Raw genomic sequence first — 27640 nt, 5'->3', positions numbered from 1 at the left:
GGTGCTTTCTGATGTATTGTGAAATTGAATTTTAACAGTCAAGGTAATTAAAATAAAAGGAGGGTTACTTTTGTTTTAATCTTTCATTATTGAAATGAAACTAATTCCTCAGTGCTTTTTAGCACTTGTGACTCATGTTGGTGGTCTGGCAGATGTCCTTCTATAGTGGCATTTATTGATAGCTCCTCATGCAATCATATGCTCAGCTATATGTTTGTAGAAGGTTTTCTACAGGTGATTATTTGCTTTATAGAAATATGATCTTTTGGGGTTTTTTGGCCATGCGGCATATGGGATGCTAGTTCCCTGAGGGAAGGAACCCGTGCCCCCTGCATTGGAAGGGCAGAGTCCTAACCACTAGACCACCAGGGAAGTCCCAGCATCATATTTTAAATACACTCTGTTTTTGTTTCCTGAGGATCCCTGGTGGTCTTGCCAGAGCATTCTTGTAAGTCATTCTTTTGATGGCTAGGTGATATTTTAGGGTGTGGCTAGATCACAATTTATTTAGTGATTCCCCACTCATTAGCTTGGGGTTGTCCAAGCTAATGGACAACCCGCTTTTTATTTTGTCCAAATAAAGGAAAATGCAATAATCATCTTTATACATTTATTCTAAGGTAATGTGCTTTGACTTCATAGGAGTGCTGAGTTAGAGTATATCATTTATATTAGACGTTATTAGATTGCTGTTGCTTTTGTTCAGTCACTAAGTTGTGTCCTACTCTTTGCAGCCCCATGGACTGCAGCATGCCAGGCTTCTCTGTCCTTCACTATCTCCTGGAATTTGCTCAAATTCATGTCCATTGGGTTGGTGACACCATCCAACCATCTCATCCTCTGTTGCATCCCCTTCTCCTCCTGCCCTCAGTCTTTCCCAGAATCAGGGTCTTTTCCAATGAGCTAGCTGTTTGCATCAGGTGGCCAAAGTACTGGAGCTTCAGCTTCAGCATCAGTCCTTCCAATGAGTATTCAGGGTTGATTTCCTTTGGGAATGACTGGTTTGATCACCTTGCAGTCCAAGGGACTCTCAAGTCTTCTCCAGCACCACAATTCAAAAGCGCCGATTCTTTGGCACTCAGCCTTCTTTATGGTCCAACTCTCATGTCTGTACATAACTACTGGATGTTACTAGATACCGCTAAACTGTTTTCTTGAAGTTTCCAGTGTTTCATGATACTATGGGCAATGCCTCTGAGGTTGTCCACATCCTCTCCAGCAGTGAGTGGTATCCTGCATTTACATTTTCACCCAATGACTGTTTGTATGTAAATGACAGATTTCCATTTTCTGGAAAATGTAGTATTCTTAACCAGGATGGAGACACAACTCATTCTATGAAGATGAAATTTTGCTGTAGAGGTAATAGCAGGAGACAGAGAACAGTTTGAATTAACCCCCCTCTCATAAACACACAGATACACTCAAAGGTCTTAATTTAGTTTGGTTGAATACTAAAGGCAGGGTAGAGAGGCAGTGGGGAGACTTTGTGTTGACATCAGCAGAGTCTGACTAGGTTCAAGTATGAGGACACCTGTCTATTGAAAGGTCTTGTCTGTCGATAATCAGGAATACGATCTATGGCAAATACACTGACCCACTTCACTTGCCACATACACACAGGAGCACACTAAATCGGAAATTACATAGATAAAACCCCAGTGGCATCATTCTCTTTTCCACGAGTTAGCTCCTTATGTGCTGGCTGAGCTAACAGAGTCCTGGCACAGGAAGATGTGAACAGCCGTTGGAGCAAAGACTGGCTCTTGTTTGAGCCCCAGTGCACTTTTCTTCTTGCTTTCTTCAACCCTCCACACAACTGGGTGGGCCACCAGAGATGGGGTTCTGAGTTTCTGAGTTTGAGTGGGGTCCAGAGAAGGTCTTCCACAAAGGCCTGCTTCTCTTGTGGGAGTCATTTTTCTTCCTATCCCCCAATCTCCCTGGGCCCCCCAGGCTTGGCTGAGGCCTGGAGTGTGGTGAGGGGGCAGAGACAGGAATCACAGCATCCCTTTTGCCTAGCCTGGCCCTCCCCTGACAGCAGATCTAGCCAAGCCACCAGCTTTCTGCCCACAGGATGCTGAGGGGCTGCTGGGGGAGGGGATGCACTGGGGAAGGGGGGCCTCTGCCACCTGCCAACACTTCAAATCTTCCCCTTTTCACTTTGCCCCCACCCAACCGCAGAGACCTCCACAAATCTACTGTGAGCAGCTGCAAACCCTACTGTCAGAGGAACATAACTCTTTTATTTTATTTTTTATGTTTATTTATTTACATATTTGGCTGACCCAGGTCTTTAGTTGCAGCACACAGAATCTTTTTTCTAAAATTAATTTATTATAATTAGAGGCTAATTACTTTACAATATTGTGGTGGTTTCTGCCATATATTGATATGAATCAGCCACAGGTGAACATGTTGTGTCCTCCCCATTCTGAACTCCCTTCCTACTTCCCTCCCCATTCCAGCCCTCTGGGTTGTCCCAGTGCACCGGCTTTGAGTGCTGTTCCATGCATCGAACTTGGACCGGTAATCTATTTCACATACGGTAATATACATGTTTCAATGCTATTTTCTCAAATCATCTCACCCTCACCTTCTCCCACAGAGTCCAAAAGTCTGTTCTTTATATTTGTGTCTCTTTTTCTGTCTCACATATAGGGTCATCATTACCATCTTTCTAAATTCTAAATATATGCATTAATATACTGTATAGGTGTTTTTCTTTCTGACTTACTTCACTCTGTATAATAGGCTCCAGTTTCATTCACCTTATTAGAACTGACTCAAATGCTTTCTTTTTAATAGCTGAGTATTATTCCATTGTGTATATGTACCACAACTTTCTTATCTATTCATCTGCCAATGGACATCTAGGTTGCTTCCATATCCTAGCTATTGTAAACATGTCATTGCAATGAACATTGGGCAATGAAACATGTCTCTTTTAATTCTGGTTTCCTCGGTGTGTATGCCCAGTGGGATTGCTGGGTCGTATGGAAGTTCTATTTCCAGTTTTTTTTTAAGGAATCTCCACATTGTTCTCCATAGTGGCTATGTTAGTGTGCATTCCCACCAACAGTGTAAGAGGGTTCCCTTTTCTCCACACCCTCTCCAGCATTTATTGTTTATAGAGTTTTTGATAACAGCCATTCTGACTGGCATGAGATGGTACCTCATTTTGATTTGCATTTCTCTGACAATGAGTGATGTTGAGCATCTTTTCATGTGTTTATTAGCCATCTGTATGTCTTCTTTGGAGACATGTCTGTTTAGTTCTTGGGCCCATTTTTTGATTGGGTCATTTATTTTTCTGGTGTTGGGCTGCATAAGCTGCTTGTATATTTTTGAGATTAATTCTTTGTCAATTGCTTCTTTTGCTATTATTTTCTCCCATTCTGAGGGCTGTCTTTTCACCTTGCTTATAGTTTCCTTCATCATGCAAAAGCTGTTAAGTTCAATTAGATCCCATTGTTTATTTTTTCTTTTATTTCCATTACTCTGGGAGGTGGGTCATAGAGGGTCTTGCTGTGATTTATGTCAGAGGGTGTTCTGCCTATGTTTTACTCTAGGAGTTTTATAGTTTCTGGCCTTACATTTAGATCTTTAATCCATTTTGAGTTTATTTTTGTGTATGGTGTTAGAAAGTGTTCTAGTTTCATTCTCTTACAGATGGTTGACCAGTTTTCTCAGCACCATTTTTAAAGACATTATCTTTTTTCCATTGTATATTTTTGCCTCCTTTGTCAAAGACAAGGTGTCCATAGGTGCATGGATTAATCTCTGGGCTTTCCATTTTGTTCCATTGATCTACATTTCTGTCGTTGTGCCAGTACCATACTGTCTTGATGACTGTAGCTTTGTAATACAGTCTGAAGTCAGGCAGGTTGATTCCTCCAGTTCCATTCTTCTTTCTCAAGATTGCTTTGGCTTTTCAAGGATTTTTGTATTTCCATACAAATTGTGAAAGTATTTGTTCCAGTTCTGTGAAAAATACCATTGGTATCTTGATAGGGATTGCATCGAATCTATAGATTGCTTTGGGTAGTATACTCATTTTCACTATATTGATTCTTCTGATCTATGAACATGGTATATTTCTCCATCTGTTTGGGCACACAGAATCTTTAGTTGCAGCATGTGGGGTCTAGTTTCCTGACAAGGAATAGAACCCAAGCCCCCTGCATTGGGAATGTGAAGTCTTAGCCACTGGACCACCAGAGAAGTCCCAGAATGAATCTTTTCGTGAGGATGTGATTCATGCCATGGCCTTGTGTTCCCATCAGCTAGGTGTTTACCAGTGAATTGTTTACTGTCTGTCTAGGGCCAGCTCAAGGGTGGGGTGAGTGACGCCTCAAAGGCACTCACTCTGACATCACCCAAGTGCTAGCCTTCTTTCTGTCCCGACCCCCAAAGATGATGTAAGCTCAGGGTTGGTGCCAAGAGTACATTAGGTGTTCAATTAGCATCTAATATGTTGAGTTTGTGTTCTCCAGGGGGTTTGTCAATTGCACTTGGCAGTAAACACTGAAAAAGTGGAGAAGTTGAGTCCTTGCCACCCTGGGATGCCCAGAGGCATTGGGTAGGGGTTCCAGGAGAAGAGGTGCTGGTGGAGGTTGAGGGTGGTGTGTAGAGAGAGGGCAGTGCTTCTGGCTCACTGACATGGCCCACTGCCTGAGGCCTCCCAGATGAGCCTTCTTCTTTGTTTGTTTGTTTATTCACGTAGACTCTGGTCCTAGACCTTGGGAATGCTGAGCATCTGGGCAGATGGCAGGACAGGGCCAGAAGGTCCCACAGCCCTCGGTCCCCTCACTCAAGGAAATGAAGGACTGGCTTCAGCCTAGAACCTCTTTTGTAGCACACATGAGTCTGGAGGGCTGGGCAGTGTCCCTCTGGCCACCTTCATCCCAACACAAGGCAGGCCAGCACACAAAGGTGCTGGAGTTAATATATTTGTAGCAGCAGCAAGCAGCCTAAGGAAGAGCATCACAAACTGCACAGAGAGGACTGGATGATTTCTTCACATAAATGAGGGGCAGGAAGGAAGATGGTCTGCAGTCAATAATATATGAACCTTGAGACTGTCACATATAGTGAAGTAAGTCAGAAAGAGTATCATTTATTAACAAGTATCATTTATTAATGCATATGTATGGAATCTAGAAAAATGTTACAGATGAACCTCTTTGCAAAACAGAGATAGAGACACAGATGCAGAGAACAAATGTAAGGCTACCACAGGGGAAAAGGGTGAGATGAATTGGGAGATTGGAATTGACATGTATACAGTATTGATGGGCTCAGTAGTAAAGAATACACCTGCCAAGCAGGAGATGCGGGTTCAGTCCCTGGGTTGAGAAGATCCCCTGGAGAAGGCAATGGCAACCCACTCCAATATTCTTGCCTGGGAAATCCCATGGACAGAGGAGTCTGGTGGTCTGTAGTCCATGGGATCACAAACGAGTCGGACACGACTGAGCATCTAAACCACCACCACCACATTACTGATACTATGTACAAATAGATAACTAAATGGAATCTGCTGTATAGCACAGGGAACTCTACTCAGTGCTCTGTAGTGACCTAAATGGGAAGGGAATCCAAAAAAGAGGGGATACATGTGTATGTATAGCTGATTCACTTTGCTGTGTGGCAGAAACTAACATGACACTGTAAAGCAACTATACTCCAATGAGAATCAGTAAAAAATAATCATATATGAATTGAGATATAGGTAGTTTCCATTCAAATTTAGGAACTGAAGCTAAACTCTAAGATGGGGTGGTGGTTTAGTTGCAAAGTAGTGTACAACTCTTTGTGACTCCCTGGACTGTAGCCTGCCAGGCTCCCCTGTCTATGGGATTCTCCAGGCAAGAATACTGGAATGAATTGCCATGCCCTCCTCCAGGGGATCTTCTCAACCCAGGAATTGAACCTGGGTCTCCTGCATTGCAGGTGGGTTCTTTACCAAATGAGCCACAAGGGAAGTCCTAAGATGAGGACCTGCATGTAAAAGGCAGTCAATTAATGGAAAAAAAAAAAAAAAAACAGGACTCCGGAGAGCCAATGAGACCTCACAGGGACAGCAGTGCCCTTTTCAGCACTTCTGCTTTCGGCTTGATAAGAATCACATGTGTCACACGTATTTCTGGGAATCCCAAACTCATCAGTGTTGGGGCCTATGGTTTCCTTCTGTTGGGGTTCATGCGCGGAGCTTTGCAGGAGGAGGACTCCAGGAACCAGTGACTCACAGCCACCAAGGAGTGTCAGTGACGCATCTGAGGAGGTTTCCCAAGAAGCAACAGAGGAAACCTCTTTTTGTCCTCCACACCTGGAAAGGCCCCTGAACATAGGGCTCTTTCTCTCTTTCCCTTTGACTGGGGTGGTAGATTCGGATCAGCTCTGCAGCCCACACTGGGGGGCCGGGGATCACGTTCTGAAAACAAGTTGCTCACTTCCTACAGGTAGAGAGCAGCCGGCGGGGGTGGGGGTGGGGCTGTCAGGATGTAAGGGAAGGGGATGTGAGAGCCTCCTTCCTCCTTTGAACTTGGCCTCCACTGGGAGAGGGGGGCACCCTTGCTTCCCATTGAGAGGAAGGGAGGGGAGGAAACCAGCATTGCCCCAGACCCTCCTATCTGTGGTCATTCAAGGCCAACAGCAAGATCAAGAAGGAGATACCTCTGGAGCCCCCATTTCAAAGGAAAGAACAGGTTCACAGAGGTCAAATAGCTTGCTCAAGGTTATAGAGCTGGTAGAGTAAGACCCTGTTAGCCAGCCACCTCAGCATGTATCACTGATTTCCATTGTACAGATTTTTAAAAATCATGATTTAGGAACAAATCCCTTATTGATGGCTATTTAAACTGATTCCAGTTTTTTAATATTACAATCATCAGAGCCTCTTTTAACAGAAGCTGTTTCTTTTTTCCAAGCTTTTTCTTTCTCCCCAATTATAAAAGTAATAGGTGATTGTTGTAAAAAAAAAAAAAAAGAAATTCACAGACCATAGAAATGTATGATGCAGAAATGGAAATTCCCCAGTGTAATTGCCATTAACAGTTTGGAATCTGTCTTTCCAGACCTTTTTCTATGAATGTAGGAACAAACATGTCCAGAGGTCTCGATATATTATTAGAGAAAAAAATCAAGCAAAACAATTCTATGTTCTATGTTTTATATTATACATTATATTTTATAAGATTCTAAGTTTTGGTTTAGAAAGTGCATAAAGGGGGACTTCCCTGTGGCCCAGTGGTCCAATGTAGGGGGCCTGGTTTCCATCCCTTGTCAGAGAACTAGATCCTACATGTCCCAACTATGAGTTCACATGCTGCAACTAAAAGTTCCCACATACTGCAACTAATACCTAGCACAACCAAGTAAGTAAAAAGAAATAAATTTTTTAAAAAGATAAGACAAAATTTTTAATAAATAAATAAATAAAAAGTATGTGGAACTTTGAATAAATTTTTTTAAAAAGTACATTCTGGAAGAACAAGAAACTTTCAAATACCAATTTTACACATTTCTGCAACATTCTGTACTTTGATTTTTAAACTATCTCTTTATAGAAGTATAATGTACACCTATTTCCATAGCTATATATGAAAGTTGAGGGCTTCCCAGGCGGCTCAGTGGCAAAGAATCTGCTTGCCAATGCAGGAGATGCAGGTTCAATTCCTGAGTCAGGAAGATCCCCTGAGGAAGGAAATGGCAACCCACTCCTGTATCCTTGCCTGGGAAATTCCATGGACAGAGGTGCCTGGTGGGCTATAGTCCTTGGGATCACAAAAGAGTCAGACACGACCTAGTGACTAAGCCACAATATGAAAGTTGACATCTCATGACTATACAGCTCTATGACTTTTCACAAACTGAATACCCCCTGGGACCAGCTCCCACATGGAAAAACAAAACATGTGCACCCCAAACCTCTGCTCCCTTCTCATGATCATCCTTGCACCAAGGGTACCCATATCCTGACTTCTAACTTACATACATTTGCCTGTTTTTTAAAATCTGTGCTTGAATTTTAACACTGACCATGTATTACATTTAAAATGAGAATAATCTGGGACTTTCTAGGCAGTCCAGTGGTCAAGACTCTGTGCATCCACTGCAGGGGACACAGGTTCGAGTCCTGATCGGGGAATTAAGATCCCACGTGCCTCACAGTGAGGCCAAAATAAATAAATAATAAAAAGAGAATAATCCATACAGATGTTAAAATAGATGCAGATGTAGTGGTCATCATTTGATGGCAGTGAATAGGCATCGGTTCTTTTCTTCACAGTTACATGGAGTCCCTTGCACAGCATTTGATCTGACTGGCTCTTTTTAAGGGACATTTGGATTGTTTCCAATTTTTGGCTCACAGGCAACACTCCAAGGAACAACCTGATGCATATTTCTATGCCACATCACTTTGGGATGTGTTTTGTTGAGATACACGCCGGGATGTGTTTCTTTAAGATACACGCCGATGAGTGAAACTGCTAGTCAAAAGATAGCTAAATCAAGAAACATTTTTGGATATTTTTCTGTAACAGCCCTACAGAAAGCAATAAATGCTCTGTTACTTCTTCAAAACAAGAGTCAGGTGCTGAGTGCAAACGTCCTCACCGCAGCCCCCTCTCACTGGCAGCCAAGTCTGTACACCTGGCTCCCAAGGCAGATGGAGCCCACGAGCACTGAAAACAGAGGGGCCCCCCTTCCCCACCCAGACCCCCAAACCTCACTCCATGAGAACGTGCAAACAACTAAACACTACCGCAAAGACAGCGGCCGGGAGATGCAGTTACATAGCAGAGCTTGTAGAGGAATGAGGCTGTTGAGGCCTGCTCTTAACTTCCGCTGCGGACGGGGTGTGACCTTCAGGGAGGGCAGAGTGCACATCTGGGCCTTAGTCTCTTATTAAATAGGGCATCTCGGAGCTAAGTGAACCCTGGAGGACTCTGGTCCAGGCTTCCCTGGTGGCTCAGATGGTAAAGAGTCCACCTGCAATGCGGGAGACCCAGGTTCAATCCCTGGGTCGGGAAGATCCCCTGGAGGAGGAGATGGCAACCCACTCCAGAATTCTTGCCTGGAGAATTCCATGGACAGAGGAACCTGGTGGGTTACAGTCTGTGGGGTTGCAAAGAGTCAGAAACAACTGAGCGACTAACACTACACTACTAAATCGGGCATCTTGGAGCAAAGTGAACCCTGGAGGACTCTGGTCTAGATTAACCTGGCCCTTTTAGATGACCCATCAGCCTCAGAAGACAACCTATTCTGTTGACCTCACAGCTCGTGGGCAGAAAATGTTTGCTTCTCTTCCTCACTTCCTTCATCTAAGCCCTTCTGACTCCCATCCACCATACCTAGACCTGCCCTGTCCCTAACTCCACAGGGAAACTTTCAGATGCCAGAAAATGTTTCACACCAGCCCAGGTCACAGTCACATTCTGTGGCTGCCAGAGACCTCTGCACAGAGCCTGGTTTGTCATTGCCCTTCTTAAATTACACCTCCCAGCCCAGGGAAGGCCAGGAAATGCAGGTGGGACTCTTTCCTCCTTTGACCTGGGTCGTGTGCTTCTGTTAACGTGACCAAATGTTGAATTCTTCTCTGGCCCCATAGCTCTTAAGTTGCTCAAGTGCAGGCTGGGAAACTAAGATAAGATCCAGCGGCTCTTATGACTCCTCCACTTCAGCTCAGCATCTTCTCCTTGTATCTTTCTTCTCTGACTACTGAAGCTGAGAGACAGTAAAATATTAATGGACATGTGGCAGAGACCCTGAGGTCTCTCACCTTCCTCTCTCTCTCTTTTTATTTTTTGATGTGGGTCATTTTTAAAGTCTTTATTTGGTTTGTTACAACACTGCTTCTGTTCTATGTGTTGGTTGTTTGGCCAAGAGGCATGCAGGATCCCAGCTCCCCAAACTGGGGAGACTGAACCCGTCTCCTGCGTTGGAAGGTGTAGTCCCAACCACTGAACCACCAGGGAAGTCTCTCTCACCTCTTCTTTGGTGCAAGTTCACCTGCCTCATGGCCAGGCGTCCCCAGGGTTCCATGCTCAGTAGAAACGAACAGGTAGGTGTTAGTGAAAGCAGTTTGGGGGTTGGGCTGGAGCGGGGGTTGGCCTTGGAGGCATCTGCTTCTTGGCTCTAGGCTCCATCCCCTCCAGGCTTTCTCTATAGCTACAAAGAGGACTATGGCATGTTTGGGGGCAAATGAGGGTGGTGCTAATGGTAAAGAACCCTCCTGCCAATGCAGGAGACATAAGAGATGTGGGTTCAATTCCGGCTTGGGAAGATCCCCTGGAGGAGGAAATGACAACTCACTCCAGTATTCTTGCCTAGAGAATCCCATGGATAGAGGAGCCTGGCAGGCTACAGCCCACAGGGTTGCAGGATAGGACACAACTACAGCAACTTAGCACGAATATACGAGGAGCTTGATGCAGAATGAAGCCATAGTCATTTTAACCTTGTTAATTTCTTTTTAACTGAGCACCAACATCTTTGCCGCACAGATGAGCTTTTGTGCATTTATATCACAGGAGCCATCTGCATCTTTTTACTCAAGGCTTTATTGTTACAACAAAGATATTATAATAAAAGGAACAGCGAGCAAGAGAAGAAATATATAAACCATGGGAGGGCAGAAGTGAAAGCAGAACTTCCTAGCAGGATATCAAGGGGTCTCTTGTCGCCCAGACCGCAAGTTCCCAGCCCCAAAGGAGATCCTCAGAAACTGAAGTGACCCTGAGAGCCAGATCAGCCCCTTGGAAGCCTCATTTCCAATCTGGGTCTGCTCTCAGGGGCACCCTGTGGAAAGGGTTAGCCCCGGCCTGGGAAGACCAAGGGGACCCAGCCCATCACCATCCCATGAGAGATTCGGGTCTCAGTGTCATTGTCCTACCTGGGCAAAGAAATGCGGTGGCTGGACAGTCAACACAAAGTTCCCAGCCCAACCCAGGCTGAGTTACAGGAGCCAGAAGTGATGCACTGCGTGCCATTTTGTACTCAGTCCTCCAGAGTGCCTTGCAAGTAGCAGGAAGTGCCGTGGGGTTCTGAAGCCTTCTCTCTAAGATTGCCAGTGACCATGTAACAAGTTGATTCCACGAATGAGGCCCATAGAAAGAACTTGCAGTAGTTAAAAACAGGCAGCTTCTGCAGTTTCAGTGACATTTCCATGGCTGAATGTGTCCATTCTTTCTCATTTTTCTGGATCTCACTCATCACTGACCATGTATTTTTGTAGCGGGACACCAAAAAACATATTCTCTGATCACTTGTAAAACCTGAAAACAACAGGCAACTTGTGAAACCACTTATTTTCAGGCTAATGCTATTGAATTTCCTGTAACAGAGATAAATAGCTCCTCAGGATGCAGGGCTCTAGTCCCAGTAACTAGCCTACAGCCAAGAGTTTTGTGTTAGAGTGTTTTTAAGGCCCATCTTCGTCATTAAGGAAAAATTAAAAATGCTTGGAGAAGGAAATGGCAACCCATTCCAGTATTCTTGTCTGGGAAATCCCATGGACAGAGGGGCCTGACAGGCTACAGTCCATAGGGTAGCAAAGAGTTGGACATGACTTAGCAGCTAATGAGAACACTTTCATGCTCAGGATGGATTTTCTAGCTCCAAGTCACCTTTTGAGGAACTGCCTCACTTTGCACTGTTTTGTGTAAACATAAAGACTATTGTTTAAGACACACACACAAAATTAAAATGCTTAAAAAAATGCAGCCCTAAGAACTCTAGCTTTGAATAGTGTTACCTCTTGCGGTGCCTTCTAAGATAAGCGATTCACTCATGTGCACTAAGGGACCAGAGGAAGATGACCTGCTGACGGATGATTTTCTAAAGCCAGTTAGCGGGTGGGGAATGTCTGCCCCAAACTGCAACTTGAATTTGTAACAGATGCTCTTTGAGGCCCAGGGACTATTTCATCCACACCTGGATCCTGAGAATAAACCCAGAGGTGGTTTTCAAACTTCTTTTAGCCTCAGACCCTTTTGTTCAACGACATCTTACAGGTAAGTGTAACTATGGGCAATGGATGAGAGGAGAGCTCTTTGGAATGAAGAGGGTGAAGGGGCTCGGTTCCCACCTAGGGCCACCCCCAGCCCCTTGCTTGCCTGACCTGATCCTTAGAACCCCTGGGTTTGGCACAGCATGAGGTCTGAAACAGACTCCCCCTAAACTGGCATCAAATCATCAGGGGAAAAAGTTAAAACAAAGTGGTGGGAGGGAGGTAGTCACAGGCAGTACCCTGAGGGGGAGACGTTTTCCATAAGAGGTCACCACAAGGAAGAGATGGACGAAACACACCGGAGGTCTAGGGTGAGCAAAAACTCTTAAGTTACTGTGTCCTAAATGTGGGGGAGTTTCTAAATCCAGCACATAAATTAAAAATTGCCGACCATCAAAACGATCATCGAAGGACTTCCCTGGTAGTCCAGTGGTTAAGAATCTGCCTGCCAATACAGGGGACACGGGTTTGATCCCTGGTTCTGGAAGATTCCAGCTGTGAGGCAACTGAGCCTGGGCACCGCAACTACTGAGCTGACACTCTAGAGCCCAGGAGCCGCAAGTACTGAAGCCCACACACCCAGAGCTTGTGCTCTGAAGCTAGAGAAGCCACCACAATGAGAAGCCTGCACACCACAGCTAGAGAAAGTCTGCTCCCAGCAATAAAGACCCAGTACAGCCAAAAAAAAAAACCCCACAAAAATTATCATCAAAAACATATGAAACGTAATAGGCATGTTTAAGCAACTGTATAATACAACATGTATAAATACATACAAATACAATGTGCATGATAATGTAGAACATATAGTATAGTGAGTATGTTTGAAAATTTATAATTTCACAATATTTAAAAGTACATTGTGGTCTTCCCTGGTGGCTCAGTGGTTAAGAATTTGCCTGCCAATGCAGGAGACACAGGTTCAATCCCTGATCCAGGAAGATCCCTCTTGCCTCAGGGCAACTAAGCCCAGTGCGCCACAACTACTGAGCCTGTACTCTGGAGCCCAGGAGCTGCAGCTATTGAAGCCCTAGAACCATAGAGCCTGTGCTCCACAAGTGAAGCCACCACAATGAGAAGCCCTTGCACCACAACTAGAGAGTAGCCCCTGCTCACCTAACCTGGAAAAAAGCCTGTGTAGCAATGAAGACCCAGCATAGCCAAAAATAAGTAAATAAATAAAAATAAACATTTAAAAAATACTTTGTATGTTACACACCTGAAACTAGTATAATATTGTATGTCATTTATAATCAACAAAAAAACATTTTGTGTCTTGGGTGTTGGGCTCATAAAATTGTCTTTTGTAAGTAGCATGAGCTGGTGCTTGGACTCCAAGAATACAGGAGCTGAGCATCTGGAAGGTGTTTCCCCAGTAAATCCTTACAATAGCCATGTGGTTGTTACTGCTGTCCCATGAGGGATCAGAGGCTCAGAGAGGTGAAGTGACTTGCCTGCAGTCACAAAGATAGTGAGTAGCAGACAGAATTCAAACCAAGATCTGCTTGAATGGAGCCAGAGCTCTTTATCCTCAATCTAAGGGCAGGAACTTTCTTTTTTTTCTTTTTTCAAACACCCCTACATAGAGGGGAATGTAATTAATGAGATAGGTAGATGTGAAACTATCTCTGTTTTGAGGCAGAAAAAGCAGTCCAAGGGCACTGCCCATGACCAAATACTGATCCAGAAGCCCTTCAGTATGGAAGCAGCAAGCAGCCTTGGCTTCTGCTGGAGCTTACACAGTTCAGTGGGCCTGAAGAGCAAGCTTGTTGCCCCTGTGTCTGTGTGACTCAGCCGGTGGGTTTGCTGACTCCTGGGACCCAGGTGGGGTCAAGTCCAACACACAACACTAGCCAGGAAGGAATTCCACTGCCCTTGGGGTCAACTGACTTGTCTTCAAGTTCCATTCTTCTCTCTACTGCCCCAAGTGCTTTGAGCAAATCTTGATCTGTAAAAATAACCCTCTTATGTCATGCAGGACCAAGTTTAATGAAATAACAGGTGACAAAATGTTTGGGATATCCTACTAGTTCTAACCAAGCAGGAGTTGGTTATTCAATAACCTATAGTGGAAAAGAATCTGAAAAATAAAATATATATAACTGCATCACTTTGCTGTATACCTGAAACTAATGCAACAATATAAATCAACTATACTGCAATTAGGAAAAAACAAAAAAGAAAAGAATTCACTGTTATCCTCAGAAAAGCTAAGAACTAAATCTTATCACACTTGACATAAACTTAAACAACTAGCCAGTATTCTGTTTGCTTATTTCTCTCTTTGCCTGAACTCCACCACCACACCTACTTATACAGTGTGTGAGTTTTTGAAGGTAGTGTCTGGCTGGGGCTCCTCAGATGCCTGTGAGCAGCTGCCAGGGTGAGAAAGCCAGGGCCACACCCAGGGCTGCAGACTGGGCACTTTTTCAAGACCCCAACCACTTACTGTTTTAAGAGACGAAGCCGGGCTCTCCTCTGCAGGCCTGGAAGGAGGAAACAAAAAGTATGGGTTGATGTGGGTTGTGAACTACAGATACCAAGCCCCAGAGAGCAAGCAGAGTGATGAGAGGGACAGCTAACACCTAGAACCACTTCTTTGGTTCCAGGCTCTGCTCCAAACATTTCATGGGTTTTAACTCCTTTAATGCTATGAGTTGAATACTACCTTTATTATCTCATTTTGCAGATGGGGAAACTGATCTAGAGAGCGAGTGTGTAACTGAGTAACTTGCTTAAACTCCTGTAGCTAGTGAGTGAGTGATTGTGTGCCCTTGAATGCACCATCTTGCCCTTCATGGCAGGTCACGAAGGAGAGGCTGTACAGACAGGTAGTCTTAAACCAGAGCTTGTGGACTCTGGGGGTGTACAAGATTTCCCCTTGGGATGTAAGAAGGAAATATGAGCATGTGTATTTTCATGTTTATCTCATCCTTTTTATCTCTGAAGAACATTTAATAATATACACAGTACTGAGTTGGACAAAAAGTTTAGCTGGGATTTCTATAAGATGGTACAGAGAAATCTGAACCAACATTTTGGCTAATGCAACATATTAAATAAACCCAGCTAACATAAATGTTAATAATTTATTAAATAAATATTTATAAGTATATATTAAATATATACATACACAATATATTAAAAATACAGTTAGTTGCAGTTAGTATTTATAATTAAAAGATTTTTTTCAATGAAAAAGCTCAATGATGAGTTCATTGAGCAAAATATTTGCAGACCCCTGAGCTCTAAAAGTTCTTAGAATGAAATAAATTGATCCTTTTTTGGGAGGCAATTGTATGCAAAAGTGTGCACACCATGCATTTCCCTGTAGAGGGGGTCCATAATTGTGATCATATGTTCAAAGGTATCTGTGACTTATGAAAGAGCCACTGACCTAGTCCATGTTCCAGTGGGCCAACCCCTCTCATTTTATAGAAGCCCAGAGAGGGTGAGTGACTCGCTCAAGCCCAGAGTGCACCAGTGAGCAGCAGGGTCAGGAGTAGAGTCTGGGGCTCTGGGCTCTTGACCAGCTGTGCTGGCCTCCCCTAAAAGTCCCCTGAAAGTGAAAGTGTTAGTTTCTCAGTCAAGTCTGACTCTTTGTGACCCCGTGGACTGTAGCCCACCAGGTCCTTTGTCCATGAAATTCTCCAGACAAGAATACTGGAGTGGGTTGCCATTCCCTTCTCCAGGGGATCTTCCCAACCCAGGGATCAAACCCGGATCTCCTGCATTTCAGGCAGATTCTTTACTATCTGAGCCACCAGCTCCCCCGGAGGCCCGTAGAAGGAGGTGATCCTACCCCTGAAGTGGCCGAGAACAGCAAACCATCTCTGAGTTTCCCAACAGCCTCAAGGGGAGGATTTCTAGCTTTGGGGAGTGAAATGCAACCCCCAGTGTAATTTCCATGCACTGTTTCCACCCCAAATGCTCCTCGGTGTTCCTGCTTATAGAGTACATGCCCTGGGGCAGGACTTTACAAAAACAACCCAGGGAGGTAGGTAATATAGTTACCCTGGGTAGGGCCGCTGAGCCTCAAGGGGGCCAGGGCATCTGCCCAAGTCGCTAGATAAAGAGTTGAATTCAAATCCAGGTTTGTCTGACTCCAGAGATGGGGTGGTCTCTGACTCCTGCAGCTTGGCCTCAGGCCAAGAATCACTTCTGGGAATTATCAAGGGTTTGGGGTTGGAGGAGCAAACTTCCCACCAGGCTGCCACCTGCCCTGTTCCCCTAGAGAAGAAAGGACCCTGTAGGACACATCCAGCAGCAAAAGGAGTCACCATGAAGATCCAGGCTTGCCAGGTGATAAAGAATCCACCTGGAGAAGGAAACAGCAACCCACTCCTGTGTTCTTGCCTGGGAAATCGCATAGACAGAGGAGCCTGGCGGGCTACAGTCCTTGGGGTTGCAAGAGCAGAACACACCTGAGCAACTGAGCAAACACACGCACATGGCGGCCCAAGAGGGCAGAACTTACATCGCAGGTGGATGGCCACACCTAAGGACACCAGAAGAATCAGGACAGCGGCCACCAGCAGGCCGATGATGAGCGGGGTGCAGGACAGACCTGGAAAACACACATGTGCTGAATGAACATTTGAGATGTGCAGATAAACACACAGAGGGAAAAATCCACAGGAAGCCCCACCCGTCACTCAGAGAATACCACTTTTTTTGCATGCTTCCTTCTAGTCTTTTCTAAGCTCTTTAAACATATTGAAATCATTTCATATATAAAACTTCAGGAAAGTGAAAGTGAAGTTGCTCAGTCTTGTCCGACTCTTTTCGACCCCATGGACTGTAGCCCACCAGGCACCTCCATCCATGGAATTTTCCAGACAAGAATACTGGAGTAGGTTGCCATTTCCTTCTCCAGGGGATCTTCCTGACCCAGGGATCGAACCTGGGTCTCCCACATTGCAGGCAGATGCTTTACCGTCTGAGCCACCAGGGAAGCCCAATCTTCAGGTCCCACATCCAAATTTAAAGAGTTGATAAACTCAGTAGCTACTTTTATTCAAAATGAGATAGACAATTTGCATGCCTGGTAATGGGATTTTTATTATTTATTTTAAAAAATTTTAATTTTAGAAGAAATAGCTGAATATATTTTCACTGTAGCTCCTTCACAGAAATAATTACCATTGTTAATTTGCCTATATATAATTTACATAGACACATCACATATAGTTTTATTTTAATTTATTTTTAATTGGAGATAGTTGCTTTACAGTGTTGTGTAGGCTTCTGCCATACATCAACATGAGTCAGTCATAGGTATACATAGGTCCCCTCCCTCGGGAACCTCGCTCCCACCCGTCTAGGTTATGACAGATCGCCAGGTTGAGCTCCTTATACTATACAGCAATTTCCCATTACCTCACATTGGTCAGAACGGCCATCAGCAAAAAGTCTACAATAAATGCTGGAGAGGGTGTGGAGAAAAGGGAACCCTCTTGCGCTGTTGGTGGGAATGTAAATTGATACAACCACTATAGAGAACAGTATGGCAATTCCTTAAAAAACTAAAAATGAAACCACTATGACCCAGCAATCCCATTGCTAGACATATACCCTGAGAAAAGCATAATTGCAAAAGACACATGTACCCCAATGTTCATTGTAGCACATATAGTTTTAAAAATACAGAGGCTTATACAGTACAAATTGTTCTGCAACCAGTCTTTTTTCTTAAACATGCCAGCATATTCTTTTTTCTAACAGCATGTCATCTGAAGTATGGCTGTACCATGGATTATTTAGCCATTAATGTGCATTTTTTTTTTTTTGCATTTTACAAATAAGGCTGCAGAGAACATCCAGGTATGTTCCTCCCTGTGCAGGAGCCTGCCCAAGGCAGATACTGAAAAGAAGAACAACTAACTATAGACTATATCCATTTTCAATAATAACAGATACTGTAAAATGCCTTCCAAAAAGGCTTCACTGATTTCCATTCCTAATCACCAGTCATGTACCCTGCCTACCCCTGACATTATCAGAGATTTTAATTTTTACAGAGCAGTGGGTGAAAAATAATATTTCATTTCAATTTCCTACTTGCCAATTTCAGCCATTTTCATGTATTGACCATGCAGGATTTTTCTTCTATGGGTTGCCTATTTGTCCTTCTACACATTTTGTAAATTATGTAAATAGCAGAATTTATATCAAATATAAACTGATACCCCAAATCCTTCTCTGACACTCTTCCTTTCCCTATGACTGGTCCTTGTGAGTGGCTAAGCTGGCAGAATCAGGACCCATGGGTGAAAAAGGCAAGGCAACAGACTGATGCCCAAGGTTGAAAAAGAAAGAGTTTTGGATGTCAGAGAAGGGGTAGAATGTTTACTGAAGATCTGTTATGTGTCAAGTACAGTACTAACTGCAAACTTCCAACTTGTGAATGGAAGAAAGGAAGGAATTACTATCATTTTTATATCTCATTTTACAGTTCAGAAAAAAGAAGATTCAAAGAAGTTTGATTACCTGCCCAAGGCTACCTGGATAGTAAAAAGCAGGGCCTGGATACAGACTCAAGTCCCCTGAGTTCTACAGTCCCTGCCAGTCTCATGGCTACAGCTTTAGGGCAGGAGAGGTGGTGGGGAGGGGCGGGGTGGGGAAGGGAGGAAGGAAATGGCATGGGCTGCTCTTGGGGAGAGAACCACCATCACCAAGGCTGGCTGGTGCCATGTGGAGGGGAAAGTTCGGCGAGAGGCCCTGGGAGGTCCTTTTCCGTTCTGAGATGTGAAGCTTCTGTCTGCCTCCCTCTCATCTTCATGGGTTTCCTAACCTGGATGAAACTCAGAAATGTGATGCGAAGTGAAAGAAACCAGGCATGAAAGACCATATACCATATGATTCCATTTGTACAAAATGTTCAGGAGAGATGAATCTATAGAGAGATGAATCTATAGTGACAGAATGTAGATTAGCAGTTTCCAGGGGCTGGGGGGGTGGACAGAGATTAACTATAAATAGGCAAAAGGGATCTGAGAGTTTGATGGAAATGTTCTAAAACTGGTTTGTGGTGATGGATGCATTACTCAGTAAATTTATTAAAAATTACTGAGTTGTGCACTTAGAATTTTATGACATGCAGATTATGCTGGGATAAAGTTTTAAGTAATGGAGGTGGGCATAAACTGCAGGGATGTGGAAGGTAGAAAGACACCTTTCTTCTGGGTGGAGAGGTGTCAGGGGAGGCCTCCTGAGCTATGACCTGAACCAGAGACCTAGACACAGCTAAAGGTCCTCGGTGAAGTGTGATCACCTCCCCAAAATGTGACTCCAGGGAAAGCTGCTACTTGCCTGTGCACCACAACTAGAGAGTAGCTTCTGTGCACCACAACTAGAGAAAAGCCTGTGCAGTAATGAAAACCCAGCACAGCCAAAAAACAAATAAAAACTTAACAACAACAGAAACAAAGAATAATGCTGCTGGGAACATTTGTGTGCAAGTGTTGGGCAGATAGATCCTTCATTAGGGGTGCTGGTAGCTTGGTGGTAAAAAAATCCACCTGCCAACGCAGGAGATGCAATTTCCATCCCTGGTTGGGGGAAGATCCCCTGGAGAAAGAAACGGCAACCCACTCCAGTATTCTTGCCTGGGAAAGTCCATGGACAGAGGAGCCTGTCGGGCTACAGTTCACGGGGTTGCAAAGAGTCAGACACGACTTAGCGACTGAGCACTGAGTCCTTCATTAAGTTTTGTCCTGTGACGATTTACGAGTGTGTCCCCCACTAGAATATGAGCGACTGGAAAACAGCACTGCTGTTGCACTCAGCTCTCCTTTAGACTCCAGCTCAGGGCTAGAGAAACAGGCTAGAGTCCACACTTGGGAAGAGTTTGTGGAAGGAAGGGAGGGAGAGAGGGGAGAAGAGTGTTGGCTGTGCTTCTGAGAACCCAGAGGAATGGGAGAACTCACCTTTCCGAGTTACTGGGTTTGGGAATCGGCACACTTTCTTTCTAGGGCTGCTGGTCTTCCTGGTTGGCTGGGGAGAGGTAGGAAGTACATCAACTGCAAAAACAAGCAAGACACATGTCTTAACCAGGTAAACAGCAGGTCGACTCAGAGACAAAACTTAGAACTGCATGTCTGATACTCAGGTATTAAAATCCTTCTTAGTGTTCCCTAGGCTGTCACGGGCTTGAAGGTCACAGATCAATGGGATTTTTGATCTAGTAATTCTCAGACGGATCTGAGGGCTCAGAGATGGAGGTCAACTTCGTGTCCTGGAGAGAGGGCCTCTGGAGCCATCCAGATATGAAAAGAGCCCCAAGACCCCTGATCAACCACTGTGGACTGCAAAGAGATCAAACCAGTCAATCCTAAAGGAAACCAATCCTGAATATTCATTGGAAGGACTGATGCTGAAGCTGAAGCTCCAACACTTTGGCCACCTGACTTGAAGAGCTGACTCACTGGAAAAGACCCTGATGCTGGGTCAAAGGAGAAGGAGGCAGTGAGAATGTGACGATTAGAGAGCATCATCGTCCCAATGGGCATGAATTTGAACAAACTCCAGGAGACGGAGGAGGACAGAGGAGCCTGGTATGCTGTAGCCGTGGGGTTGCAAAGAGTCAGACATGACTTAGCAACTGAACAACAGTAATGACTAGGGGCAAGTCCTATCGCTTCTTTGTGAGGTGACCCCCATCTCCTTTCTAAGGTGGTTGTGAGAATGAAAGGGGACAGTGAGCCCAGCAAAGTGATTAGTATGGATGGCTTCACCTCGCTGAAGATCTTGAGCTACATCTGGAGTCCCCTAGCCCTTGGCACGACCAACCCCCGAGCCCTCCTCCCTATGCGAATGGAAGAACCTGGAAGAAAGGAGGTGGTGCCTCTTTCTGTGTGGACAATACCAAACAGGTTGGGAGGTTGTGTAGGTTGAGATTTTCTTTCTCAACCTCATGGTTAAGAATCTGTGCTTCCATGGCAGGGGGCACAGTTTCGATCCCTGGTCAGAGAACTGAGACCCCACATGCCTTGGCGCTCAACCGAAAAAAAAATAAAATAAAATAAAACAAGCAAACATATGTTATCAGAGGGACTTTAGACTAGTCTCAACCTTTAATTTCAAAGCTAGAACACTAGTGATGTAAGGGACTGACCCCTGCGAGGCCCCACAAAGCAAAGGGCCCAGCTGGGGTCTGCAAGTTTCTCTCCTGACTCCTGGTGTGTAATGCCTCTCTTTCATTCTAAACCACTGTCATATGGCTGAAGTGCTGGGACAGGGCAGGGGGACAAGCCCACAAGGCAAAGGGAGACACTGAGGCTCGAGAATCCAATCCCCTGCCTCTGACAGTTGGGGAAAGGCATTTCACTGATTTTCTGCAAAATGGTAGGAGAGGGAATTGTGTGACACGTGAACTTGGACTCTAGAGTCAAGGGCACTGGGAGAGGCAGCCAGTGTTTGATACTTTGCGTCTGGCATCTTCCATATAAAGTGTTGACCCTTTGGACCCTCACCACCCTGAGACATGGGCAGTAGAGAAATTGTGCCCCCTGCTCTACATGATCTTGGGGGTTTCAAGAAGAACCAGCTAACCAGAATTAACCTTTACCAAGCTCCTACCTCATGCTAGTGGTTGTGCCAAGCACGTCAGCTTAAGCTTACTGAACCAACAACTTTGGGGATGGGCACTAGTTTCTCTGTTTTATCTCCAGGAAGCCTTGGCTCAGAGGGTTGAAATAAGTTCAAGTTGCTTATTTGAACTTGCTCAAGTTCAAGAGCCAATAAATAGCAGGGCCAGCATTTGAGCCAAAGAATGCCTATATTAGATTCTCACGCCACACATTGCCTAAGGGGCAAATGTATTTTGGCAAAAAGTTAAGCACGGGGTCTTCCCTGGTGGTCCAGTGGTAAAGAATCCGCCCTGCAATGTAGGAATGGTGGGTTTGATCCCTGGTCAGGAAACTAAGATCCCACATGATATGAGCAGCCAAGCCCATGTGCTGCAAATACTGAACCTGGGCTCTCTAGAGCCTGCCCCCACAACTAGGGAGTCTGAGCACCGCATCAAAAGAGCCTGCGTGATGCAGCGAAGATCCCACATGCAGCAACTAAGACCTGATGCAGCCAAACAAACAAATAAATAAAATTTTAAAAGTTAAGCACCTCAGGTCATCAGAGTGTTGAAGGAACCGGTTGTAAAGGGGGAGAATGGTCTTAGTTTCATGTTCTGAAAGCCTGGGAGGAGTCCGGCCCTCAGCTGGGGTGTCTCAGCCTGGCCTCCCCTTAGCCCTTTTAGTCCTCACTGCTCCAGAAGTGTTCATCTCCCTCCTTCCTACAGGCTCCCACTGGGGCAGTGGTGAGCCTGCAGGGGGCAGATCTACAGACCCCAATGGCCTGGGGCTGTTGGAAGGTTTGTGGGGGAACTTATATTTTTTTGTGTTTAAATTTTTGGCCACACCACGTGGCACGTAGGCTCTCAGTTCCCTGACCAGGGATTGAACCCGCACCCCCTGCCTTGGGAACATGGGGTCCTAATCACTGGACCACCAGGGAAGTCCCACCTTTGGATTTTAATGTCTTCTTGCACAGAGTCAGGAGTCCTTTACTCTTCTTGATTACCCACCCTCACCTTCCCAAGTGGTGCTAGTGGTAAAGCACTCGCCTGCCAATACAGGAGATGTAAGATATGAGGGTTTGATCCCTGGGTCAGGAAGATCCCTAGGAGAAGGACATGGCAACCCACTCCAGTATTCTTGCCTGAAGAATCCCATGGACAGAGGAGCCTGGCAGACTACAGTCCACAGGGTCGCAAAGAGTCGGACACAAATGAAGCGATTTAGCACACATGCACCCAGTTCAAATCTCCCCACTTCTCTCCTCTTTGAAAGGGGCAGGACTTTTGAGCCCATGGTGTCTTGAGGTGCCTGAAAAAAGCCTGTCTTCCCCTCAACACTTTCTTTACCATCCAAGTGCGTGGTAAGTCAATTTAGTCGTGTCCAACTCTATGCGACCCTAAGGACTGTAGCCCGCCAGGCTCCTCTGTCCATTGGGATTCTCCAGGCAAGAATACTGGAATGGATTGCTCTGCCCTCCTCCAAGGGATCTTTCGGACGCAGGGACCAAATCCACATCCCTTATGTCTCCAGCATTGGCCGGCGGGTTCTTTCCCATTAGCATCCAAGAGTCCTCTTTAAACTGTACTGACTTTTCAGCCAGAGGGAGAGCTCTTGTCTGGAGTCCTGACCCCCGGGGAGATGATACGGTGGGGAGCATGTGCTTTGGGGAGAGACTGCCATCCCCGGGGAGCCAGGCAGAGTCAGGAGGTTGGGAAGCTCAAAGCCAGGAGGGGGCAGGTAGTGGAGGAGGTGGGGGGACTCCTGAAAGCCAGTTTTGCTCATTACCATCCACCTTTCTTAGCCCCTGAAATCTCTTGAGTGGGAAGTGTGAGACTTATAGAGACAAAAACAATAAACGAAAACCAAACCCCAAACTCTGAAGAGCCTAATGCTCAATACAAGAATCAGTTAACACCCATCCCTCCAGCGATGCCTCAGCTTCTGGTGCGAGCGTTCTCTCCATCCTCCCCACCTCCTGATTTAAGACCCAGAGCGGGAAGGGACAGTTTGGGAGTTTGGGATGGACACGTACACACTGCTGTATTTAAAGTGGATAACCAAAAAGGACCTACTGTGTAGCACAGACAACTCTGCTCAATGTTATGTGGCAGCCTGGATGGGAGGGGAGTTTGGGGGAGAATGGATACATGTCCATGTAAGGCTGAATCCCTTTGCTCTTCACCTGAAACTATCACAACATTGTTCATTGGCTATACCCAATACAAAAAAATGAAAAAGATCAGAGGCTGGTGACATGTGAAGAGAGCATCACTCTCGCTTGTGTCTTCTTAATTATGTTGCTACGTCTGCACCTCCCATGCCGAGTGGTCCAATTCGTGGGGGCCCCCTGTCACTCTCAATGCTCCAGCCTGAGAAGATCTCAGGTGAGAGGGAAGCAAGATAGTGGGAGGCCCACTGGGGGTTGGCCTTGGCCATGAGTTAATCTGGGGAGGGGGTTAAGCCAGACGTTGACCTTTGAGAATTCACACGTTTGATAGTTTAATCCTCACTGTCCAACACGGCAGCCACCCGCCACGTGTGCTACAGAACACATTAATGTGGCCGGTCTGCCTCGAGATGTGCTGGTACATGTAAAATACACATCGAGCACTTAGTACGAAAAGAAAATGTAAAATATATCAGTAATAAATTGCATACTGATTTCATGCTGAAATAATAATATTGTCCATAAACTGGGTTAAACAAAATGTATTATTTAAATTAATTTCACTTGTGTCTTTTGACTTTTTTTTGAGTGTGGCTACTTTCTAGAATTTTTTTTTTTTGCCAAGGTTTGTGGGATCCTAGTTTCCTGACCCAGGATTGAATCAGGGTCCTAGGCAGTGAAAGTGATGAGTCCTAATCACTGGACCATCAGGGAACTCCCTAAAAAATTTTAAATTACATCTGTGGCTCGCAATATATTTCTACTGCACTTGCTGACTTAACTTCTGAGGAACTGCAGCTTCTAAGGGCCAAGAGGGAATCAGGGAGGTCCTTAGCAGTCCCATGATACAGAAGGGAAAACTGAGGCCTGGGGAGGGAAGTGACCTGCCCATGGGCATATGGTAAATTTGCAGCTGGGTCTGGGGTCTAGCCTCCTTACTCCCTGCAACTCTGGGCGTGGGTTCAAGCCATGGGCCCCCATGCACAGTGTAAATGCTCTTGTTGGGTATGTCCAGGCAGCAAGGATATTCTTTCCCTGTGGGCACACTGGGAGGGGACTTCTAGCAGGTGTCGGGACTTGGACCAATCCAGGCTCAGCCTCAGATGGGCCTAGAATGCCGTCCTGTTACTGGAAGAAGCAGCAATGCCCCAAAGCATCTCATCTCCAATGGGAATCAAACAGCACCTGCCTCCCAGTGTGGTCGATAGCATGAAATGGAATAACTACATACAACCTTTGCATTAGCTTGGCTTTGGGTTATTGTTACTATTAACAGTAGTGTTTTAGAGAACTAGCTTATGGTTGCCAGGGGAAAGGATGGGAGGGACAGATAGCTAAGGGGAGTTTAGGATGGACAGGTACCCACTGCTATATTTAAAGTGGTTAACCAACAAGGACCTACTGTATAGCAGTAGCAACTCGGCTCAGTGCTATGTGGTAGCCCGGATGGGAGGGCAGTTCGGGGGAGAATGGATACATGCATATGCATGGCTGAGTCCCTTCGCTGTCCACCTGAAACTATCACGATATTGTTTGTTAATCGGCTATACTCCAATACAAAAGGGCAATTCGGGGGAGAATGGATACATGCATACGCATAGCTGAGTCCCTTCGCTGTCCACCTGAAACTATCACGATATTGTTTGTTAATCGGCTATACTCCAATACAAAATAAAAAGCTTCAAATACAGCTTTCAGTCATGAAAAAAAAAAAAGACCCGTAGTACTGTTGCTCCTGGAAGTCAACCCCTCCCTCCGAGTAGGGCTCGCTGAGAATGGGAGCCATCCCAGGACATGGCACGCTCTCAGCACCTAGTAGGTACTCAGTACTCATCTGTAGCACTGAGCCAGATTCTTACCCACACTCAGTTGAGTTCCTTTCCCAAAGATCAGGTTGGGTACCCCAACGATCATGCAGAAGTAGACACCACTGTCAGCAGGCTTCACACTTTGGAGCTTGAGCAAGCTCCGGGGAGAATTTCCAAGCACAGCCAGCTTCTCCTGCTCCACCTCCTTGCCATACACAGTCTTATTGACGGACATCCCGTAGGCCAGGAACTCATAGTGACTGTTAGCGCTCAGGGCCTGGCGCTGCCGTAGCCAGTAGACGCGTGTGTTAGAAGGTGAGGTTTCGGTTTTACAGGACAGAGTCACCGTCTGGTTGGTCTGAACCATCAAGGATGCAGGGGTCTGCTGGAGGACCAAGCTGCCGTGCAAAGCTACGAGAAGCAGAAGGAGCAGAGACCATCAGCACCTTTTCTTGGCCAGGGTTGTGGGGTCCCAGATTCAAACATGAGAGAAGTGATGAGAGAGCCTGCCCGGTTGCAGGGCCCAGGGGCTGTGTGAAATACAGCCAGTGGTTCCAGGACTTAGCACACACTATCCCCCAGGATGATCATCCACCAGGCAGTTGTTCATGATGCCAGCCTGACAAAGGGGACAGGGGAAAAAGTACCACTTGCTGACTGCATGCTTCTATGCTTGGCTCTTGGCATAAATTACCTCCAACAAGCTTAAGACTTACTTTAGGATTTTGATCCCCACATGAGGAACAGAGGCCTGAAATGCTTTGTTCAAAGTTCTGCTTACAGCAGGCTCTTCTAAGAATGCCCCAATGGGACCCCTCTCGAGACAGACAGGTCAGAGGGGCTCTTTGTGTAGATCCTTGCCTGCGTCATGACTCGAAGACTTCCTAGCCCAGACACACCCTGGTTTCTGTCGTGCCCACTTGCTTTTCAGCCCCTGGAGATGGAACCCCTGGCTGTGGTCGAGTCCCGTATGTGCTCTGGTCCAGGCCTTGCCACATGCATGGTCTCATTTGATTCATTTCATTGTCTCAGTCACCTGGTGATCCCACTCAGAGGGACCTGCTCTTTCTAAAACGATCCACAGTAACTCTAGTCGCTTTGACTGGCCTAGACTAGCTTCTGCTAGAGATGCTGTTGAGTTCACCAGGTCAGACCCAGGCTGGCAGGCCGGGTCACCTTGGGAGGAGGACCAGTTTTGGAATTTTTGGATTAGAGAGCAAATCAACCACAAGTTAGTGGGCAGTTTGGGGTGGGGAGGGACTTCTTCTACAAGACTGACTGGGCTGGCCAGAGGGACAGACTCCCTGCTCCTTTCTTGTTCCAACATTCCAACTTCATCGCTGCTTGTTCTGGAAGCTACACTGCCCACAACACCCACCCTCGGGGAATATTCAGGAACCAAGTCACCCTGAGGGGGAATCCTGCCACATCTGTATGAAAACTGGCAACAGCCTGGTATTTGGCGAACTGTGCTACAGTTTGCCGAGATACTTCCTCAGAAGTAATAAAAATGTGTCTATGGAACCCTGGGCTCAGAGATGGGCACCAAAGCCAGAACTGTCCTTCCCCTCTGGACTTCCCCATCTCTCTTTTCTTCTTTTCCATCTCCTTCAACACTCCCGGCTCCCTCTCGGCTCTCTCCCTCCTCTCTTCCGGTCTCTGTTTTCCTAGGTTCAGGCTTTGGGGGCAGAGGTGGCCTCAGTGCAGAGGCTCCGGGGGACTCCTGGGGGTAATGGGTTCCCTGGGAGGTTTTCCATCCCCAGGGACCGAGGCTGCCTCCCGGGTGTCCCGGCAGATCCGGGGTCTGGGCATCCTGCGGGGACAGCTTTCTCCAAACTTCACGCCTCAGGCCCTTCCCGGGCCCAGCGCAGAGCCCTCGCATCCAGCCCCGCGCCCCCAGGGTCTCCCCGCCTTACCTGCCAGCTGCGCGGCGAGGAGGAGCCACAGCCGCGCCTGCATCTCGGCGGGCGCGGGACACCGCGTCCCAGCGGAGCTGGCAGAGAAGGTCCGGGCGGGGCAGTTGGGGGCGGGGTGGGGGTGGGGTGGAGGAGGGAGCGGGGAGCAGGGAGGGAGG

The 27640-nt window shown here is 46.1% G+C and overlaps 1 protein-coding gene across 1 annotated transcript; it reads right to left on the bottom strand.

The window, feature by feature from the left end:
• Positions 1–10550: 10550 nt before the first annotated feature.
• CD8B (CD8 subunit beta) lies at positions 10551–27591 on the bottom strand. The gene is made up of 6 exons (XM_020889473.2): positions 27483–27591; positions 25618–25977; positions 19945–20037; positions 16494–16583; positions 14466–14502; positions 10551–11282 (listed from the first exon to the last, which is right to left on the bottom strand). Exons 1-6 carry the CDS (start codon positions 27523–27525, stop codon positions 11270–11272), a joined length of 636 nt encoding a protein of 211 aa, XP_020745132.2. The 5' UTR covers positions 27526–27591; the 3' UTR covers positions 10551–11269.
• Positions 27592–27640: the final 49 nt, after the last annotated feature.

Source organism: Odocoileus virginianus, chromosome 2 (genome assembly GCF_023699985.2).
Source record: "Odocoileus virginianus isolate 20LAN1187 ecotype Illinois chromosome 2, Ovbor_1.2, whole genome shotgun sequence".
In the NCBI taxonomy this organism is placed as follows: Eukaryota; Metazoa; Chordata; class Mammalia; order Artiodactyla; family Cervidae; genus Odocoileus; species Odocoileus virginianus.
This window is presented reverse-complemented; position numbering and strand designations above follow the sequence as displayed.

Bases quoted from the DNA above. Each gene is read 5' to 3' on its own strand.
- CD8B (XM_020889473.2), bottom strand. From the start codon at position 27,525: ATGCAGGCGCGGCTGTGGCTCCTCCTCGCCGCGCAGCTGGCAG. The intron at 25,978-27,482 runs GTAAGGCGGGGA...TGCTTCTCGTAG, and splicing joins CCTCGCCGCGCAGCTGGCAG to CTTTGCACGGCAGCTTGGTC. The intron at 14,503-16,493 runs GTAAGTTCTGCC...TCCTCCTTCCAG, and splicing joins TGTGGCCATCCACCTGCGAT to GCCTGCAGAGGAGAGCCCGG.